General features: G+C 46.7%; 1 protein-coding gene across 2 annotated transcripts in view; it reads right to left on the reverse strand.

The window, feature by feature from the left end:
- Nucleotides 1–21,734, reverse strand: part of LOC101938267 (adhesion G-protein coupled receptor G1-like) — a 40,658-nt gene that overhangs the window by 17,455 nt on the left and 1,469 nt on the right. For both annotated transcript variants that reach the window (XM_065566868.1, XM_065566867.1), the window contains exons 2-4: nucleotides 14,150–14,298; nucleotides 1,910–1,999; nucleotides 632–1,057 (exon numbers count right to left, since the gene is read on the reverse strand). In XM_065566868.1, the coding sequence (XP_065422940.1) occupies nucleotides 632–1,057; nucleotides 1,910–1,949 (466 nt within the window). In that variant the 5' untranslated portion in view covers nucleotides 1,950–1,999; nucleotides 14,150–14,298. The remainder of the gene's footprint in view (nucleotides 1–631; nucleotides 1,058–1,909; nucleotides 2,000–14,149; nucleotides 14,299–21,734) is intronic.

The raw sequence follows: 21,734 nt of genomic DNA on the forward strand, positions 1-21,734 counted from the left end.
ACGGTCCCGTGGGCCAGATGTGGCCCACGGGCTGTAGTTTGCCCACCTCTGTTCTAAAGGATGGAGTGTTGCTGGTGTCATGATGGATCCCTATAAGGCTCCCATACAGCTGTGACCTGAGGACTCCTGCTCTGCTGAAGGCAGCACAACTGGCCATTAAAGGTGGGACATTGTGACTAGATGAGGGGTTATCCGGTGAAATGCAGGACCTTTGCAGCCACGTCTTCAAAAGTGGCCACTTATTTTGTGTGCTTACACAGAGAAACTTTGGGCTGGATTTCCAGAGATGCTGAGAACCCACAACTCCAGTTCTTGTCACTGGGAGAGGTTGGATTTCGACACCGTGGGGAAATCGGCCACAAAGCATTGCATGTGGGTGCCCCAAAAATGAGGAACCCAAAACTAGTGGCCATTTTTGAAAAATGATGGAATTAGTGACCAGTGGAGAAGCCAACTGCCCTTCTCTACCTCCTAATGGAGCATCAGCTGCCTCGGGGGTTTTCCCAGAACCTTCCCATCCATGGGCAGACAGAGCCAGCCCTGCTTAGCTTCCGAGACTGAACATGCTCAGAGGCTGCAGTGGTACCACTGCAAGTTCTCTAACCCATTTAACGTATTGATTTAACTGTACCACGGATGGAGAAGGAGTAAACAGCGGCGCTGCTGAGCGAGGTGATCTGCAGGCCTTTGCTGTAGGCGTAGAACACGTTGGAAAGCACAGGGACCCCACTTCTATTCTGTGGTGCGCTTGGGTTTGAAATGTTGAAGGAAGGCTCTGCCTCGGTACTCAGCGTGTAGTTGTTTCTGCCGTACGTGAGGTTGAAAATCCCGTCCTTTTGGTACCAGTAGAGGCAGAAGCGGTAGTTCCCCAACTTGTCGGGTAAAGAGAAGTTTACAAGGTTTGGTGGGAATGGCGCACTTATCTTCAGCGTGTCAGCACTGTTCTCGATGGTGATGTTCTCTGGCCGCATCTGATAAGTGATATGGCTTTTATTCATTTGGTTTCTTTCGCCACAAAATCGAAAGTCTTCTCCATGGCGGCTGCTTCCGTCGACCCCTGCGTTACACAAAACCGCACTGTAAGGTGTAGCTCAGCCCAAGGGGCTCCATACGCCAGGAGTTCCCCAGGTTATTCACCTCGGTGACTCCACATGACACAGCTGTCTACTATTTATTACTTGGATCACAGGAAGCCTCAGGGGCCCCGTTGTGCTAGGTGCTGCACATATACAAGAGAGAGAGCGCGTGTGAGCCCCTGCTCTGAAAATCTTGGGAGCCATGGAAGAACCCATTACCATAGTGTCTGAGTGCCTCCCAGTCTTTCATGCCTTCAGCCACACACTCCCCGGTGAGGCAGGGCAGGCCTGTTATCCCCATGGTATGGATGGGGAAGTGAGGCCCAGAGAGACTAAGTGACTGCCCATGGTCACCCAGGGAGGTGTTTTCAGAACAAGCACGGGAACCCAGCTCTCCTGAGGCTCAGGCCAGGCCCATCCTTCCTCTAAATGGACTCTAACCTCACCCAGGTGGCTGATCGCTCCCAGGTGTGCTGTAGGACATGAGGAACACAGATAACAATAATGCATTCTCCATGTACATCCAGTCTTATTCCTGCCCTGATTCATCTACATGCCTCCAGCCTGTCCTGGAAGGAGAGGGGAATTCCATCTCGGAACACAATGACGGTCTCTCTGTCTTTCAGGAAACTTAATTAGAGGGAAAGTCCCTCTATACCTCCTGCCCCCCACCTCACTCCAACCATACTGGGACCACTGCTTCCTCCTAACAGGTACTATCCTGGCACTGGCGGTGGGGCAGAAGGTTGATAATGCTACATCCTTGCCACCTTGGCTGTTGTAAGCCATATAGACCAGCGTAGAGGCGAGGCAATAACCAGGGAGAATATTACCTTGCAACAGGAAAAGCAGAGCCAGAAGGAGGCGATCCATCGTGGGCGGCTTTCCCAGCTCTTGACGTTCCTCAGTGAGAGACTTTGACCCTGAGAGAGAGAAGCGCACAACAGCAGAGTGAGTTTGTCGAGAGAACTGCAGGAATTTTTCACAGTTCAGGGCCTGGAACAGACAGAAAAGCCTGTAGTTCTTTCTGCATCGGCATGGGCTGAGTTGAGCTACCACGCAAGGTGTGGGACACCTGCAAATGCCAGGAATTGTGTTCCTGTGAGTACCAGAGAGAAGACAGAATGGTAGCTCTTGTGGGGAAATAGAACAGGGGGGCCTTCTTTTTAATAGCCAAAGCTTTGAATCTGAAGGCCCCAAAATAAACCCTCCAACAGAGATCTGTTATGCTAACTACCCTTACACAAAGCAGTACAGGCCTAGGCCTGAGCAAGACTGAACAACACAGTTCTCTGCCAAACTCGGTCAAGGGTCATGACCAGAGGAGGGAGGGGGGAGGAAGTAACAGTGGTAAAGGCCTCGGCAACCTAATAACCGGAAGTTTATGAAATATAATAACCCCTTGTATGAAGAAATTGCTTTTGCAAATGCCAACTTCTCCTGTGATTCCAGCTATCTGCAAAATTAGCCAATCATGTATCCTCTTTGAGCGTCCTATGTTAACCCCCTTGTGCCCATAACCGTAAAGCCCCGGAAAATAATATGTACCCTGACGAAAAATAGCCCTAAACTGGTGCCAAGTACCACCCCTGGGGAAAACCACCAAGCGTCCCCATACCAAAATAAAACACCCAATTCTCAGAAAATAATGAGGAAGGTGCCAGGAAGGGGGAACGGACCCCAACCCCAATTTCTTAACTCATGACATATTGTTTGTACTGTGCTTGCGGATTAACGAAATAAAGGCAGCCTGCGTGCTGACCTAGGTGTGTCAGTCTTCGGACTGCACCCCAGTGCACGGGTATGTATGTCAATAAACTGGCCTCAGGCTTGAGTCTGTAAACTAAAATCAATGCGTGGGTGTCTTTGACCACGACACTCTATCCATACAAGAAGGCTGGACACAACTGTTCTATTGTCATCTGCCACTAGTGCAGTGGTGGGCAACCTGTGGCCCGTCAGGGTAATCCGCTGGTGGGCCGCAAGACAGTTTTACATTGACCGTCTGCAGACACGGCTGCCCACAGCTCCCAGTGGCTGCGGTTCACCATTCCCAGGCAATGGGAGCTGCGGGAAGCAGTACGGGCCAAAGGGAGTGGTACATTGGGAGGTCCTGCAGGCTAGGGGTACATTGGAGTGCAAGCATTTATCAGAGAATGTGACACTAGCTGCTCTCTCCCAGCTCTTAGTCCCCAGGGCTGGCTGGGTTCAGCTCCCCACTCTGGGTGTTGTGAGCTCTGGGGTCGCAGTGCTGCTCAGGTGTGGCCTGGCCAGGCCAAGTTTGTGTAAGTGGAGTTGTGACCTGGTGCTTGGGGTTGCAGCACCACTCACTCCAATCTGGCCCAGCTGTCCCCATGTCATCATGATGGAGGGGTGGCTGGGGTAAACCGGAGTGGCACCGAGACCCCATGCACCAGGTCACAATGTCCAGAGTGGGGAACTGAGCCCAGCCTGCCCCACAAAGTTTTGATACATTCTAGCGATCCCATTTTGGGTCGTGCTTCACAGAGTGAGAAACCCTGCTCTAGATCAACCCCTACTTCTACAGCCAGCAGGTCTGCCCCAGCTGTTTTTCTATAACCATTTCGCTGCATTACATCTGATTCCTGGCTCGCTCCTATCTTTCCTTCCTCCCCTTTTGATTCGCGGCGCTGCTGAAATTATAACGAGGTGAAATCCAGCACAAGGAAAGAACAGAATGTTCTGACAGCTGTTCAGTGGCCTGTGCGGAAAGAGCTACTGGTCTGGATCCAGCTCCTAAACGACAGGTGTCCACATCGCAAAACCCATCGCTGCAACGGACAGTAACTGCCCCTCTGCGCAGGTCAGTCCACAATATTCCAATACCGGGTTTTGGCTTCTTCCTCTGAAGCAAGTGGGACTGGCCATTGCCAGAGGATAAGTCTATGGGTATGTCTACACTACGAAATTAGGTCGAATTTATAGAAGCTGGTTTTATAGATATCGGTTTTATACAGTCAATTGTGTGTGTCCCCACATAAAATGCTCTAAGTGCATGAAGTTGGCGGACCGCGTCCACAGTACCGAGGCTAGCGTCGACTTCTGGAGCGTTGCACTGTGGGTAGCTATCCCACAGTTCCTGCAGTCTCCGCCGCCCATTGGAATTCTGGGTTGAGATCCCAATGCCTGATGATGCAAAACAGTGTCGTGGGGGGTTCTGGGTACATGCTGTCAGGCCCCTCCCCCTCCGTCAGAGCAATGGCAGACAATCGATTCGCGCCTTTTTACTTGGGCTACCTCTGCAGACAACATACCACGGCAACCATGGAGCCCGCTCAGCTCAGCTCACCATCACCATATGGCATCTGAATGCCGGCAGACGTGGTACTGCATTGCTACACAGCAGCAGCTAATTGCTTTTTGGCAGTAGACGGTGCAGTATGACTGGTAGCCTTCATCGGCTATCTGGGTGCTGGCAGAGGCAGATGTGGGGCTGCATTGCTACACAGCAGCAGCCCCTTGCCTTTTGGCAGTGGATGGTGTATTACGACTGGTATCAGTCATCGTCGTACTCCAGTTCAAACATAGGCACCTGGGCAGACATGCTTTGTCTCCTGGAGACTCAGTCCTGCCGGCAGTCCTATTGAACCGTCTTGACGATGATGGCTAGCAGTCGTAGTACAGTATCTTCTGCCAAGCACCCAGAAGATGCCGATGGCTATCAGTCATGCTGCACCGTCTGCTACCAGCTTAAGATCTAAAAAATAGATGGACCAGATTTGTTCTGTATTCATTTGCTTCCCCCTCCCTCCGTGAAATCAACAGCCTGCTAAACCCAGGGTTTTGAGTTCAATCTTTGGGGGGGCCATTCTGTGTGACAGTTGTTTGTTTTTCTCCCTGATGCACAGCCACCTTTGTGAATTTTAATTCCCTGTACCTGTACGCCATGTCGTCACTCGCCCCTCCCTCCCTCCGTCAGTTTCGCGCCTTTTTTCAGACCAGATGCCATAGCACTGGGATCATGGAGCCCGCTCAGATCACCGCGGCAATTATGAGCTCTATGAACACCACGCGCATTGTCCTGGAGTATATGCAGAGCCAGGACATGCCAAAGCAAAACCAGGACCAGCCGAGAAGGCGATTGCAGCGCGGCAATGAGAATGATGAGGAAATTGACATGGACATAGACCTCTCACAAAGTACGGGCCCCAGCAATGTGCAAATCATGGTGTTACTGGGGCAGGTTCATGGCATGGAATGCCGATTCTGGGCCCAGGAAACAAGCACAGACTGGTGGGACCACATTGTGTTGCAGGTGTGGGACGATTCCCAGTGGCTGCGAAACTTTCGCATGCGTAAGGGCACTTTCATGGAACTTTGATTTGCTTTCCCCTGCCCTGAAGAGCCAGAATACCAAAATGAGAGCAGCCCTCACAGTTGAGAAGGGAGTGGCGATGAGAGCCCTGTGGAAGCTTGCAACGCCAGACAGCTACCGGTCAGTCGGGAATCAATTTGGAGTGAGCAAGTCTACTGTAGGGGCTGCTGTGATCCAAGTTGCCAGGGCAATCAAAGACCTGCTGATATCAAGGGTAGTGACTCTGGGAAACCTGCAGGTCATAGTGGATGGCTTTGCTGCAATGGGATTCCCAAACTGTGGTGGGGCGATAGACGGAACCCATATCCCTATCTTGGCACCGGAGCACCAAGCCACCAAGTACATAAACCGCAAGGGGTACTTTTCGATGCTGCTGCAAGCCCTAGTGGATCACAAGGGACATTTCACCAACATCAACGTGGGAAGGCCGGGAAAGGTAGATGATGCTTGCGTCCTCAGGCACTCTGGTCTGTTTCGAAAGCTGGAGAAAGTGACTTTCTTCCTGGACCAGAAAATAACCGTTGGGGATGTTGAAATGCCTATCGTTATCCTTTGGGACCCAGCCTACCCCTTAATGCCATGGCTCATGAAGCCGTACACAGGCAGCCTGGACAGTAGTCTGGACCGAGCAAGTGCCAAATGGTGGTGGAATGTGCATTTGGACGTTTAAAAGCGCGCTTGCGCAGCTTACTGACTCGGATAGACCTCAGCGAAACCAATATCCCCATTGTGGGAGGTTGAGGCAAATCGCCTCGCCGCTGATTACGTGCAGCCAGACACCAGGGCGGTTAGAAGAGTACAGCAGGGCGCGGTGCGCGTCAGAGAAGCTTTGAAAACCAGTTTTGTGACTGGCCAGGCTACGGTGTGAAACTTCAGTTTGTTTCTCCTTGATGAACCCTCCGCCCTCCCTCCCCGGTTCACTCTACTTCCCTGTAAACCAACCACCCCACCCGCCCCACCCCCCTTCGAGCACTGCTTGCAGAGGCAATAAAGTCATTGTTACTTCACATTCATGCATTCTTTATTAATTCATCACACAACTAGGGGGATCATTGCCAAGGTAGCCCGGGATGGGTGTGGGAGGAGGGAAGGAAAAGGACACACTGCAGTTTAAAACTTTAACGCTTATTGAAGGCCAGCTTTCCGATGCTTGGTCAATCATCTGGAGTGGAGTGACTGGGTGGCCAGAGGCCCCCCCACCGTGTTCTTGGGCGTCTGGGTGAGGAGGCAATGGGATTTGGGGAGGAGGGCTGTTGGTTACACAGGGGATGTAGCGGCGGTCTCTCCTCCTGCTGCCTTTCCTGCAGCTCAACCATACGCTGGAGCATATCAGTTTGATGCTCCAGCAGCCGGAGCATCGACTCTTGCCTTCTGTCTGCAAGCTGACGCCACCTATCATCTTCAGCCCGCCACTTGCTCTGTTCAGCCTGCAATTCATCCCACCACTTCTGCTCTCGTTCATACTGTGCTTTTCTGTAGTCTGATATTGACTGACTCCACGCATTCTGCTGTGCTCTTTCAGCATGGGAGGACATCTGGAGCTCCGTGAACATATCATCCCGAGTCCGCCGTTTTCTCCTTCTAATCTTCACTAGCCTCTGCGAAGGAGAAACATTTGCAGCTGGTGGAGGAGAAGGGAGAGGTGGTTAAAAAAGACACATTTTAGAGAACAATGGGTACACTGTTTCACGTTAAATTTTGCTGTTCACATTACACAGCACATGTGCTTTCGTTACAAGGTCACATTTTTCCTCTTATATTGAGGGCCTGCCGGTTTGGTGTGACTGATCACTCACGCAGTGCCAGGCAACAGAATTCGGCTTGCAGGCAGCCATGGTAAGCCACAGTCTTTGTTCTTTTTTAACCTTCATAACATGTGGGAATGGTTTCAAACAGCAGCGCCCTCATTTCCCATACCAAGGACCCATTGGGTTGGCCATTTAAAATGGGTTTGCAATGTAAAAGGAGGGGCTGGGGTTTCCGGGTTAACATTCAGTACAAACCCAACTACCCCCTCCACACAAACACACCCAATTCTCTGGGATGATCACTTCACCCCTCCCCCCCACCGCGTGGCTAACAGCGGGGAACATTTCTGTTCAGCTGAGCAGGAAGAGGCACCTCTGAATGTCCTCTTAATAAAATCACCCCATTTCAACCAGGTGACCGTGAATGATATCACTCTCCTGAGGATAACAAAGAGAGATAAGGAATGGATGTTGTCTGCATGCCAGCAAACACCGGGACCATACGCTGCCATGCTTTGTTATGCAATGATTCCAGACTACGTGCTAAAGTGTCCTACCATGGTGGACGGGATAAGGCAGCCCTCCCCAGAAACCTTTTGCAAAGGCTTTGGGAGTACATGAAGGAGAGCTTTCTGGAGATGTCCCTGGAGGATTTCCACTCCATCCCCATACATGTTAACAGACTTTTCCAGTAGCTGTACTGGCCGCGATTGCCAGGGCAAATTAATCATTAAACACGCTTGCTTTTAAACCATGTGTAATATTTACAAAGGTACACTCACCAGAGGTCCCTTGTGTGCCCTCAGGGTCTGGGAGCATGCCTTGGGTGAGTTCGGGGGTTACTGGTTCCAGGTCCAGGGTAATAAACATATCCTGGCTGTTGGGGAAACCGGTTTCTCCGCTTCCTTGCTGTGAGCTATCTTCATTGTCTTCATCATCATCATCTTCCGCGTACCCCGAACCCGCTTCCCTGTTGCATGTTTCTCCATTGATGGAGTCAAAGCACACGGTTGGGGTAGTGGTGGCTGCACCCCCTAGCATCGCATGCAGCTCCGTGTAGAAGCGGCATGTTTCCGGCTCTGCCGCAGACCTTCCGTTTGCCTCTCTGGCTTTGTGGTAGGCTTGCCTTAGCTCCTTAATTTTCACGTGGCACTGCTGTGCGTCCCTGTTATGGCCTCTGTCCTTCATGGCCTTTGAGACCTTTTCTAATATTTTGCCATTTCGTTTACTGCTACAGAGTTCAGCTAGCACTGCTTCATCTCCCCATATGGTGAGCAGATCCCGTACCTCCCGTTCTGTCCATGCTGGAGCTCTTTTGCGATCCTGGGACTCCATCATGGTTACCTGTGCTGATGTGCTCTGCATGGTCACCTGTGCTCTCCACGCTGGGCAAACAGGAAATGAAATTCAAACGTTCGCGGGGCTTTTCCTGTCTACCTGGTAAGTGCATCTGAGTTGAGAGTGCTGTCCAGAGCGGTCACAATGAAGCACTGTGGGATAGTTCCCGGAGGCCAACAACATCAAATTCCATCCACACTATCCCAAATCCGACCCGCAAAGGCCGATTTTAGCGCTAATCCCCTCGTCGGAGGTGGAGTAAAGAAACCGGTTTTAAGGGCCCTTTAAGTCGAAAGAAAGGGCTTCGTCGTGTGGACGTGTCCAGGCTTAATTCGATTTAATGCTGCTAAAGTCGACCTAAATTCGTAGTGTAGACCAGGCCTATCATGAAATCAAAGCAGCGAGGCTGCTCCAGCAGATATACCCGCGCTGTCGTGGCTAACAATAGCAGCGTGGGTTTCAGCAATGTGAGTAGGAAACCAGGGTCCCCGGTGTGCTCGTACAGCCCACGCTGCTGTATCTGCATTGCTATTTTTAGCCATGCTAGTGTGCCGATGGGAGTTCGCCTATAGGACAGGGATGGGCAAACTTTTTGGCCTGAGGGCCACATCGGATTTCAGAAATTGTATGGAGGGCCGGTTAGGGGAGGGGGTCGTGGTCCCCCCCCAGGACTCCCATCCAACCCCCCCCCATTCCCTGACAGCCCCCCTGGGACCCTTGCCCCATCCACCCCTCCCGACTCCCTGACCACCCCCGGAATCCCTGCCCCTGACTGCCCCCCGCCGCCCCATCCAACCCCTCCTCTCATTCCTGACTGCCCCGCCCCGGGACCTCTGCCCCATCCAACCCCCGTTCCCCTCCTTCTGACCGCCCCGAACCCTATCCACACTCCTGCCCCCTGACCACCACCCTGAACTCCCCTGTCCTCTATCTACCACCACCCCACCGCTCCCTGCCCCCTTACCGCGCTGCCTGGAGCACCAGTGGCTGGCAGTGCTACAGCCACGCCACCCTGCTGGAGCCAGCCACGCCGTCGCCACCGCGCAGCACAGAGCACCGGGTCAGGCCGGGCTCTGCAGCTGTGCTGCCCCAGGAGCTCACAGCCCCACCGCCCCAGAGCATTGCGCCGGCGGCGGAGTAAGCTGAGGCTGTGGGGGAGTGGGAACAGCAGGGGAGGGGCCGGGGGTAGCCTCCCAGGCCAGGAGCTCAGGGGCAGGGCAGGAGGGTCCCGCGGTGGCCCATGGGTCATAGTTTGCCCATCTCTGCTATAGGAGCTGCATTCAGCTTATTGCAGGGCAGACATACCCAGAGACAGGATATTGGACTGGCTTCTCCACTGGTCTGCTCTTAGGTTCCTTGTTGAATCACTGATCTGATCCAGGATGGTGATTCCTGTTTTCCCATAAGTGACGTTTCCTTGGAGGGTCTCTCAGCAGGGAGGCCATGGAGACTGGCGGGAGAGCGGTAGGGAAGTTTGCTACTGCCCTTGTTGTATCTGTTCTGTGGCTACAAGGGACGACTCCAGTCTCAAGGGTTGTTAACCCAGCACTAAAGCAACTAACCAAACTTTCCAGCAGGACTAGCTGACCAATCACGTGTGAGCGCAGGGGGAGTCTGTTTGCCCGTTCGGGGTTGTGATTTCTTCCTCCACTCTACTGCTTCTCTGAGGCTGGAGGATTTCACAGCGAGTTCTTTGCACTTGTAGATCAGCCTTCCCACGCTACTGCTCTCAGATAATAAAACCAGCCAACACAGGCTCATTTACGTTCTAACACACTGAAATATTGTAGCCTGATTTAGGGTGTACTGATAATATTAATTTAATTTTATTTAATTAATAGTAATTAATTATTAATATTAGTAGTATGGGTTTTAGGCTCGCCAATCTGTTTGATCAGAAGATAAAAGTTCTTGTCCCAAATCAGGCTCCACAGAATTTATAAAGGACCCGCGGGGGTATGACAGGAAGCTCACACAGATATAGCCTTAAAGACTTTTTATTAAAATCAATAATAGTAAATAAATGGTAAAATACCCAAAGTTACAACTGCATTACTGCTATTCAAAAGATACATATGATAATATAGTATTATATGCAACAAAGCTTTGGTTAATATACTCCCACCCTTCCTTGATAACCTGGTGGTAAGAGACACAGGACCAGCCTTGCAGTTCAGGTTTTTCAATTCTTGAGTGAGGGATGCAGTGCATAGAAAAAGCTAATGCTACTTAGGGTTTACTTGACTAACTTAAACTTAAAATCAGAACCTAATAAACTAAGAATAAAACTTAGGGAAACCAAGCTTAGCCTAGTTCCCTTGAAACTTAAAGTTTAAGAACAAGTACAGCCTACCAATAGTAGCAGTCATCATAAATAGATAGAAGAGAGAGAGAGAGAGAGAGAGAGAGAGTACAAATATGATGTAAGTGAGAATGATAGAGCAGAATAAAGTGAGAATGGAGTAAAGTGAGAATACTTTAGCGAGGTGGGTCACCTCTTTTATAGGGCAAAGTACCGGAAATCCTTCCTCCTATGCCCAAATTTAATTCCTCAACCACAAAATGTTAGGGTACGCTTACCCCATAGGCTATTATGTTTGTGCGTATGGATCACATGTATGTACGCACTTGAAGTGTACATGTTAAGTCTGTGGGTACAACACTGAAAAAACGCCTATGCCATTCTTCATTGTCTATTGGTCTAGATAAAAGGGCATGGACATAGGCGTGGGTACTCCTCTCTTTAGGTAACAAGATACAGGTCAACTTTGCTTTCTGAGTAAAAGATCTTAATATAGATATGCTAACTTTTGCCTTAGCTTAACATACAGGATATGGCCTGTAGGTCTCTTGCATTACACAGGTAGGATGTAGGTGGTTAAGTATTTATGGGGACAGTTTCAACGCCATTTTTATAAAGATGATGTGGGTCGGACTGAATAATAGTAATGTTTTCAAAAGTGGGAATAGGGGAAATAACTTAATTTTTTATTAAAGTAGATTGCTTTGGAGTAAAACAAAAATTTGGTTCTGTGACAGGACACTCCAAGGGACTATATTGGTACCTTTCTTTGGTTGGTAACCACGCAAACTTGGTTATTTCCAGCATAGGTCACCCTATCCATCGGAGTCTCTCTCTTGGTTAGCCTCACCAGGCATGACGATGATGAATTTTGTATTTTTTTCCCTGCAGTCCACACAGAACAGTGTTTGTTTCAAACACGTTACACCTACAAATGTACTGAGGCTTTTTTTAGAGCAACATCTGTGGCACTTTTCAAGTTTGAGTTGGAGTGTGATAGACCACCAGGGGAGGTGCATTAATGCATTTCCTATAGATGTCGTCTTCAAGGTGACCTATAGAATGGACAGCAACCAATTGTCTGTACACATCCTTGTCTGGGTCAAATACTTGTGACGAGACTGTAAATGAGACATACAAGGATCATGCCATTATACAATTTTTTAGAAAGAAAACAACAGTTTCGGTTGGGGTGAGGTGTTACAGATTCTATTTTTTTTTATAGCACTTACTGATAAATGCTGGCATGAATCCAAACATATGGACTGTTCCTTTTCCCAGCTTTTGAAAACACTTGGGACAGTACTAACTTAATAGTTGCTCATTTTAAATTAAGTTAGGAACCTTTCCCAATCTTAAGGATCGTAATGCATCAGATAGTAGATAATGTTTTCACCCCTCAGCTCATAGAGAGCCGAGAATTATTGCATTTATGACGTATTTCCCATATGCAGAGCCTATAATTTTCTTTTCTAAATGTTGATTTCCTGTGCTGATCATTGTTTAAAGTGATCAGCTGATGACTTTTACGTTGGGTCTTATTAAATAGTTAGGTTATGTTATACGTATTATAAACAGTAAATTGTTTTTTTTGTGGCTAAGTCCTGGGTTGAGTATAATAGTTCGTTTCTTTTGTGTTGGTATGTTTTGTTGTACATGCTCAGGCAATTGAGCACGTCCGTGTTGTTTGGTTTCATGGGGTTGTAACGGTTTAGTCCCAAATTTGTGATTTTGGCTTAGTTTTACCCTCAGAGCACCGATACGGGTGTAGTAAATCAGACATTTCAATGTTTATTTTACGGTTGCAATCTGCTGTGCTCCAGTTATCATGATTCCATTGGCTGCTGTTTACTTACGTCCTGAAGAGGAAATTGTTCCTGCGACCTGGATGATCTATACCGCTTTAACTGATTGGTATGATAGATTTTGTCTTTAGTACACTTGCTTCCTGTTAGTTTAATTTTATACACTGCTGAACTGAGTTTATCGATGATTCGGAAGGGTCTGAATCATCAGTTACGCAGCCCACGTTCTGGTGATTTACACAACAACAACATTACTTGTTTTTTTCCTCTTCCAAGTATTTTCTTTTTGGTTTTGTTAAAATAAGCCTTTGCCTTTTGTTTGGATTTTTCCAATTTAGCTGCTACCTGCAAGTGTATTTGATTTAAATGTTTTTGCAGGTAGGTACCCATTTTTATTTTCTTTAATTGAGTGCCACTGAGGTGCCAAATTAAATGTTTTGGTATTGTTTGGCCTGTCATCACTTCAAAGGGTGTTTTATTAGTAGATGCAGCCAGTGTCGCTCTCAACGCTATTAAAATTAGAGGCATGAGAGTGTCCCAGTTACATTCATTGGCATTAGCCAGTTTTGTTAATATTACTTTTATAGTTTGATATGTTTGTTTTACCATCCCAGATGACTATGGTCTGTATGGGATGTGTAGTTTTTGTGAGACTTTCATTAATTTAAGACAGTTTCTAAAGAACTGTCTACTGAAATGTCATCCTTGGTCCGATTTTACCTTTGCAGGGATCCCCCATAGAGAGAAGACTTGCTTTACTAGGACCTTGGCAGTGGCTTTTGCCGTATTGGCTTTAAGAGGAAATCCCTCTACCCACTTTGAAAAAGGATTGATAACCACTAATAGGTACTGGTTACCTTTTTGAGTCCTTGGCAAAGGACCTACAAAGTCAATCTGCAAAGCCATCCAAGGACCTTCTTATTTCTGAGATTTTAATGGTGCATTTTTTTTGTACAAAGGATCTATTGTTAGTGATCCTTTTTTGTTTTGGAAAGCTTTAGGGTCACTTTTACTATGTTTTTATTCAATTTTTGCATTTTTTTTTAAATCCGGTCTGAGGTTTACCTTGATGGTAATAACTAGAACCATTAACAAAGAAATGATACCTATTAACAGAATCTGTTTCCTACATTAATGGTTGGAAAAGCTTTTGTTTTTCCTCCCCCCTTAGATCCAATTGATCAAGATTGGGACACACACGTGGCTCTCCTTGATACAGAAGGGCAGTTGGTAACAAGGATGGGGTCCTAATAGGTTTTACTGCAATATCTTTTCTTGCAGCAATAATGCCCCGTGGGCTAGGTGAGCATTTGAGACTTGCCCATCTTTTACCCTCTTGGACAGTAAGAATGGAAGGGGAGTGTGCGATGAGTATAATATGATTGGACTGAGGCCAATTAGAAAAGAAAAGTGTTGTATGACCCATTTCACAATTGTCATACTTAAGTTCAATTGATGACATTAAACGTGAGGCATAGGCCACAGATTTGATTTTTTTCATGCCTTTCTTGGGACGCCACAGTCGCTAACGCATTAACACTCACCACTACCTCCAGACGATAGGGTACCTCAGGATTTGGAGTGATTAACACCAGAGCCTTGACAATGGCCTGTTTCAGTTGGGACACTGCTTCCGTGTGTTGCTCAGTCCATTTCCATCAGACACCTTTTTTTAATAGTTGGTACAAGAGACCTGCAATGGAAGCAAAATTGGGAATGAAATTCCTGTGGTACCCAGTTAAACCCCCCAAAAAAGGATTTTAAAGGGTCCTGTGGTAAAGGCAATGTTTGGATTGCATCTACTTTTTGTTGCGCTGGGGTTCTACCCCATTTTGTCAGGATGAGATCCAAGAAAGAGACATGGTTGGCCATTCGCTGTGCTGGATTGTACTTTAGCCCTGCTTTCTTTAGGATCTGCAGGATATGTTATTTATAAACAACACAGGTTATTTACATATCAAAACAAATCTCTTGGTTTGGAAAAATTGCAACAGTACCTGCCTTATTTGCACATGGAATAAAGCTGGAGAATTTTTATAGCCCTGGGGTAAATGTGTCCAGGAATATTGGACTCCCTGGAAACAAAATGCAAAATGGTACTGTAAAATTCGTGCCAATGGTAATGTTCAAAAGTGGTTACTGATGTCAAGGACAGTAAACCACACAGCCTCTGGATCAAATGACTTGATTAAATTTGGCATCTTGGCCACTGTAGGGGCACAAGCGGGTGTGACCTGATTCAGGCATCTGTAATTAATTGTGAGACGCCAAGAATTGGGTTTTTTTACGGGCCAAATAGGGGAATTGGCAGTGGAAGTACATTTACGTAGCACTCCCCATGTCAATAAAGACTGGGTTTGCCTGTTCTGGGTAAGGATATTGTCTTTGGGCTAATATATCTCCTTTTTCTACAACAATAGTGACTGCCATACATCAATTATGTTTGTTTTTAGCAAAGGCATTTGCATGCTTGCGAAGTAAAGCCTGTAACTCTGGTTGGGCTGCATGATTAGCCACTATTTTGTTTAAATCATACCCCTCAGGTTCAGAGTCCTCCACTGGAGATACTATGCCACACTCAGGTCTGATTACCGTTGAGTCATCCTTTGCCTGTTTTACGGTAAGACCCAATGATTGGTCACCCAAATGAAGAACACATTCCTGTTTGTATAGGAAATTAGTTCCCAACAGACAATTCCCTGGGTCTGCTAATTTCATCAATGCAAACGTATGAACCTTTTTTAGATGACCAGTTTGTACTTTAATGGGTATAAGAAGTGTGGTAACAACCTGATTACTTGCAAAAGTTGCAACTGTTTTCGTATGCTTTGTTAACAGAGAAAAGGATCTAGGATCCTTGACATGGATATTACTAATTGTTGCCCCAGTATCTATACTAAAATTCCTGTGGTGGCCCCCTACTACTGCAGATACTGTGGGTCTTCCTCTTGCATCCCTGCCTAAAGGGGCTATGACTACGCTCAGGGCCGACTGGCATTATGCCAAGTAATTTGTAGAGTATGCAGACAAATAGTCTACAGGTTTTCCTTCTGTCTCTCCAGAGGCTGTCCACCGGAGAGAAGGAAATGGGTCAACTGAGGCCACCGGACAGTTCAAGGGTGCCTGGCCTTGGCCTTCCATTATTAGCTTATTCATGTGGGCTCAGAGTTTCCGGATATCCCATCGTTGAGACTCAAGCGTCTGCTTAAACATCATTACAACTGAGTTCTCATTTTTGACTTGGGTCTCTGCAGGCGTGACTTGTTTTGTGCGGCATCTGGAAAGAAAGGAACATGGTCCCGGGCCCCTATATGGATTTAAACGCATAACCCTGTCGAGTCCAGGGTTACTATGTGGGTTAGGGTCATTTTGCCAATGCTGGTACTTAGGGAATTTAGGAACACCTTGGCCTAACCCTGGGTCCCTTAATCCGGTACATCAGGTGATACCAGCATACACCAAGTGGGTGTAGAGGGTTCACAAAATTCTAGGGACCGAGGCAATGAGGATGATTGCCAAAATGCCACTAAATGTCCACCCAAAGGGGCTAGATCTTCTGATCTATATGGTGCCAATGCATCCCTTGGATGGAGGAGCAGGAATTGCATCCTGTGGTTGTTATATCTTTCTCTGTTGTAACCTAGAGATTACTATATTACAGGCACTAACTACCATGTCACTTGTGACACCGCATCTTCTAGTCCCTGAACAATCACAGTTTTTAAAGGCACTCCGTTTTTACTATCGGGGTGGACACTAATAGAGGAGAGGATATTTTCTCCCCCTTTGCTTTTCTTATCTTATCCTTTACATGACTAGTCACCTCCTTTATGATTACACTTAACCCCACCTCCTGTGGTGCCACCTTGAGACTTCCTTTCCTACCTGCAGATTGCTAGTAGCATCAGCACTGCTAACTTTCTCTGTGGCTTCTCAGACTTAGTCTCCAATTCCGCTTCTAAAAGTACTGTATTAGCCTGAGCTAACTCTCTCACACTACTGCTAGTCATTGGCCCTGCAGATTTTTTTGTTTCCGTCGGTTCCACCATGCCAATAGGGATGGGAACCCATTTTTTATTCTTCTTTAACACATTTCTTATCTTTTTTAAACTTTTTGATTCTTTCCAACAGCCGACCACAGTCTGATTTATAGTCGTCCAGCGATTTTCAACTGGCATCCAAAGTTTGCTGAGTTTTCCTGAGTAACTCTAAAGCTTTTATTTAATTTCTTTCCCAGCGAACTATAAGCTACGAGCAGACATTTAACAGCTATTCCCTTCACCAGTTTAGCTTTGCTTTGCTTTTCTTTAAATACTTCACTTACAAAACCCCATGGGTTACAATGCTTACATATTATCTCGCTATTCTTAGCTGTTCTAAACCTCCTCCGTGTTCCTGAATGTATTTTTTGGCAAAGTTTTTTAAAGCCAGACTGCTGGTAACTCCAACAGACTTTACTCTTGCCCTTGCTCCACTCACCTTAACACGTAACATAGAACTTATTGGAATTTTAAAGCTTCACTAGCTTATGTAATAAACTATAATGAATGCTCTGCTGTTTTACCCTGTAACTGAAGGGGTCCCTTCACAGAAACAACAGGAATCAATACCCCAAACCGGTTTTACACCTAGTTTAATAAGTCCCAAGTAAATGATAGAGGGGTGGGGGCATGTTCCCCTCTCGGGCTGTAGTCCACGAAAGCTTATGCTCTAATAAATTTATTAGTCTCTAAGGTGCCACAAGTACTCCTGTTCTCTTCCCTTGATGGCTCGTAGCTGATTGAGAGGTCTTTTCGCTCTGTCGGGACCTGCCAAACAGCTGGGGAACTGAGGCAGACGGATCAGAGGTGCAGCCCGGGAGAGTTGTGGGGACTGAAGAACTATACAAGTTCTGAGTTATTGCAGCCTTTTGGCGGCAAGTAATACATATATTTATCAACTCCCCTGCCACCATTTAGTGTGGATCATTGGGCCCGATGCTACTGCTAATATCTTATTGGTACCATTTGTTACAACTTTAACCTTTAACAAAGCCCCTTAAACGCGCATATCACATTAAATAATATCATTATGTAAATAATAACACTATTACTTGAAATAATATCATTACTTTATCTTGCAAGATTAAATTTCAAAATTTATAAGTAAAACTTTAAGTTAAACCACAATACAAAATGGAAATATTGAGCTTGCTGCCAAGCCGCAGCCACAGGAAATGAGGTTCCTGTGTTCTTAAGAATGAGTAAGACACGCTGTCTTGCTCTCTAACTCTCAGAAGAACATAAGAACGGCCGTACCGGGTCAGACCAAAAGTCCATCCAGCCCAGTGTCCTCTCTTCCGACAGTGGCCAATGCCAGGTGCCCCAGAGGGAGTGAACCTAACAGGTAATGATCAAGTGATCTCTCTCCTGCCAGCCATCTCTACCCTCTGACAAACAGAGGCTAGGGAAACCATTCCTTACCCATCCTGGCTAATAGGCATTAATGGACTTAACCTCCATGAATTTATCCAGTTCTCTTTTAAACGCTGTTACAGTCCTAGCCTTCACAACCTCCTCAGGCAAGGAGTTCCACAAGTTGACTGTGCGCTGTGTGAAGAAGAACTTCCTTTTATTTGTTTTAAACCTGCTGCCCATTAATTTCATTTAATGGTCCCTAGTTCTTATATTATGGGAACAAGTAAATAACTCTTCCTTATTCACTTTCTCCACATCACTCATGATTTTCTAGACCTCTATCATATCCTCCCTTTGTCTCCTCTTTTCCAAGCTGAAAAGTCCTAGCCTCTTTAATCTCTCCTCATATGGGACCTGTTCCAAATCCCTAATCATTTTAGTTGCCCTTCTCTGAACCTTTTCTAATGCCAGTATATCTTTTTTGAGATGAGGAGACCACATCTGTATGCAGTATTCAAGATGTGGGCATCCCATGGATTTATATAAGGGCAATAAGATATTCTCCGTCGTATTTTCTGTCCCCTTTTTAATGATTCCTAACATCCCGTTTGCTTTTTTGACTGCCGCTGCACACTGCATGGACGTCTTCAGAGAACGATCCACGATGACAAGATCTTTTTCCTGATTAGTTGTAGCTAAATTAGCCCCCATCATATTGTATGTATAGTTGGGGTTATTTTTTCCAATGTGCATTACTTTATATTTATCCACATTAAATTTCGTTTGTCATTTTGTTGCCCAATCGCTTAGTTTTGTGAGATCTTTTTGAAGTTCTTCACAGTCTGCTTTAGTCTTAACTATCGGGTGTGTGTGTGGGGGGGACACAGATTAAGCATTTGTACGGGGAGACTTTGGCAAACCAGTAAAGTGCTATGGCTTATTGTTAAAAGCAAGCTGTTAAAAGCAAGTCTCAGCTTCACCAAGGCAGGAGGGGAGGGGGTTTTGGGTGCCACAGAAAGGGCAGCTTGACCCCACTTCCTTCCTGATAAGAACTGTGTTGAAGTTGCTGATACATGCATTTTAAAAGAGCAGGATGTACCCTCAGGAATGTCTATTGGGGTCTCAAGGCTGCAGACTCTGGAAAAACCCACACCTGGTTAATCAATAATCAGAAGGAGCCTCTTGCTTGCCCATTGGAACTGTTTGCTTGACAAGTTTTCTTTAAGGGACATGTCATTGTATTACTAATGTATAAATAAGGGGGAAAAGCTTGAGATAGTGGGACTCTTCAGGACTGGCCTCTCATCTTGTGTTCCCCAGCGGCACTCGAAAGCCACACTCAGCTTTGGTAATTATCAAGGGTTGGGGGTGTTTTACTAATCTTGTTGCAGACTTGTGTAAGTGCTTGAGATTAAGTAAAGTTTAGCTTTAAGTGAAACTCTTGTGTTGTCCTATTTGTGCCAGCCATCTATCGGTTGGACGGCTGTGTCTCCCCTGATTTATTTCCTGACACCTCCTCGCACAGAGTAAAAGTTACCAAGAGCTTTGGGTTGAAAGAACCCCGGGTTACACATTGGCCTGCTGAACCCAGGGTTGTGAGTTCAATCCTTGAGAGGGCCATTTAGGGATCTGGGGCAAAAATCTGTCTGGGGATTGGTCCTGCTTTGAACAGGGGGTTGGACTAGATGACCTCCTGAGGTCCCTTCCAACCCTGATATTCTATGATCTTGAGCAGTTTAGTATCAGCTGCAAAGTTTGCCACCTCACTTTTTACCCCTTTCTCCAGATCATTTATGAATAAGTTGAATAGGATTGGTCCTAGGACTGACCCTTGGGGAACACCACTAGTTACCCCTCTCCATTCTGAAAATTTACCATTTATTCCTCCCTTTGTTCCCTGTCTTTTAACCAGTTCTCAATCCATGAAAGGATCTTCCCTCTTATCCCATGACAGCTTAATTTACGTAAGAGCCTTTGGTGAGGGACCTTGTCAAAGGCTTTCTGGAAATCTAAGTACACTATGATAACTCCCTGTAACTTTAACTTTTTACGTATGCCTCAGGTGAGATTTTTAGGGGGTCTAAGGATGCCTGGAATCCCTGAAAATTCCTGTCACACACTTCTCGAGACTCCTGGCTGGCTCACCAGTCTGTAGCCTGATTTAGGGTGTACTGATAAGATTAATTTAATTTATCAATGTAATTTTAATTTAATTAGTAATATTAATGGTAATTAATTATTAATATTAATAGTATGGGTTTTAGGCTCGCCAATCTGTTTGATCAGAAGATAAAAGTTCTTGTCCCGAATCAGGCTCCACAGAATTTATAAAGGACTCTCGCGGGTATGACAGGAAGCTCACACTGAAGCAGATATAGCCTTAAAGACTTTTTATTAAAATCAATGAAATAGTAAGTAAATGGTAAAATACCCAAAGTTACAACTGCATTACTGCTATCCTGGAGACCTATGCCTTTTGCCTTTTGCAATCCTATTTCTGAGAACCATCCACTGAGGTCATGTGGGGCTACAGAAACGCAGGTGGCTCTCAGTGCATTAAAGATGTTTCTAGCAGGGCATTGTGATGTACAAGACAGGAAATACACAAATTCCAGCTATTAGAGAGACAAGGTGGGTGAGGTGATATCGTTTATTGGACCATCTCCTGGTGGTGAAAGAGACAGGCTTTCGAGCTTACATAGTGCTCTTATTCAGGTCTCTCTCACCAACTGAAGTTGGTCCAATAAAAGCTATTACCTCACCCACCTTGTGTCTCTAATATCCTGTCATCAACACAGATACAACAGTGCAAACTCCAGCTATGTCCCTTCAAGGCAGAAATTTGGAGCAGAGACCTATGCCTAGCAGTCATTGCAGGAACCTCTCAGAGGATTCTAACTGGTTTCTTGTGGCTTCTGCTGGAAGATCAGCAACCAGCAGATCAAAGCACTTGTTGCTCTGGACAAATCCTAACTGCTAGCTGGAACCAGCTGGAGCCAGCTGGGATGATCTGACATCCACACTAGGCATCCCTTGGGAGAACAAGGGTTCTCTGAGGTGTCCGTGTTCTGCGAGGGAAGGACGAGTAGACCTCACTTGAGGTGGTACTAGGAGGGGCAGATGCAGTTCTCCTTGTTAAAATGCAGGGGTGGGTGAGCCCAGAAGTTCAGTGAATCCTCAGAGTGCAGATCTCTTCAGGGCTGGCACCGCCGGGCAGTTCAACACGGTCCAACACCACCAGACTATGTCTGCTGAGGTGAACCGGCTACAGGGTCATAGGGACAAGCGATGGAAGGGCCCCTGGCAGGGGAAAAGACTGACTTGCTGGGACTAGGCCAGTGGTTTAAGATTTCCACAGGAGTCCGCACCTCCACTGAAAACTTTTTAGGGGGCTGCAAATGAAAAAAGGTTGAAAAACACTGGACTAGGCTCTGCACTCAGACCTTGTGTGGCTGGATCAGTGGCTAAAGTGATTGCTCGGCCCTAGCGGGAATGAAGCTACTGCCTAATGCTCCTTCACAGCCCCCAGGCCGGGTTATCCATACCGGCCTGCCTTGTTGGCAGACCCACAGTTGCTCACACAGCTGAGCCCTACCCTCCTGCTGCTACGGGAAGTTTTTCGAGGTTCCTTTAGCTCAACTGTGTTGAGCAGCTGTAGGTGTGGGGGGCAGTTGGAGGATTTGCTGTTTAATGGCAATGGAATTCATCCCACCCTTAGCTGGGGGCTCCCAGG

This window comes from Chrysemys picta, chromosome 14, assembly GCF_011386835.1.
Source record: "Chrysemys picta bellii isolate R12L10 chromosome 14, ASM1138683v2, whole genome shotgun sequence".
In the NCBI taxonomy this organism is placed as follows: Eukaryota; Metazoa; Chordata; order Testudines; family Emydidae; genus Chrysemys; species Chrysemys picta.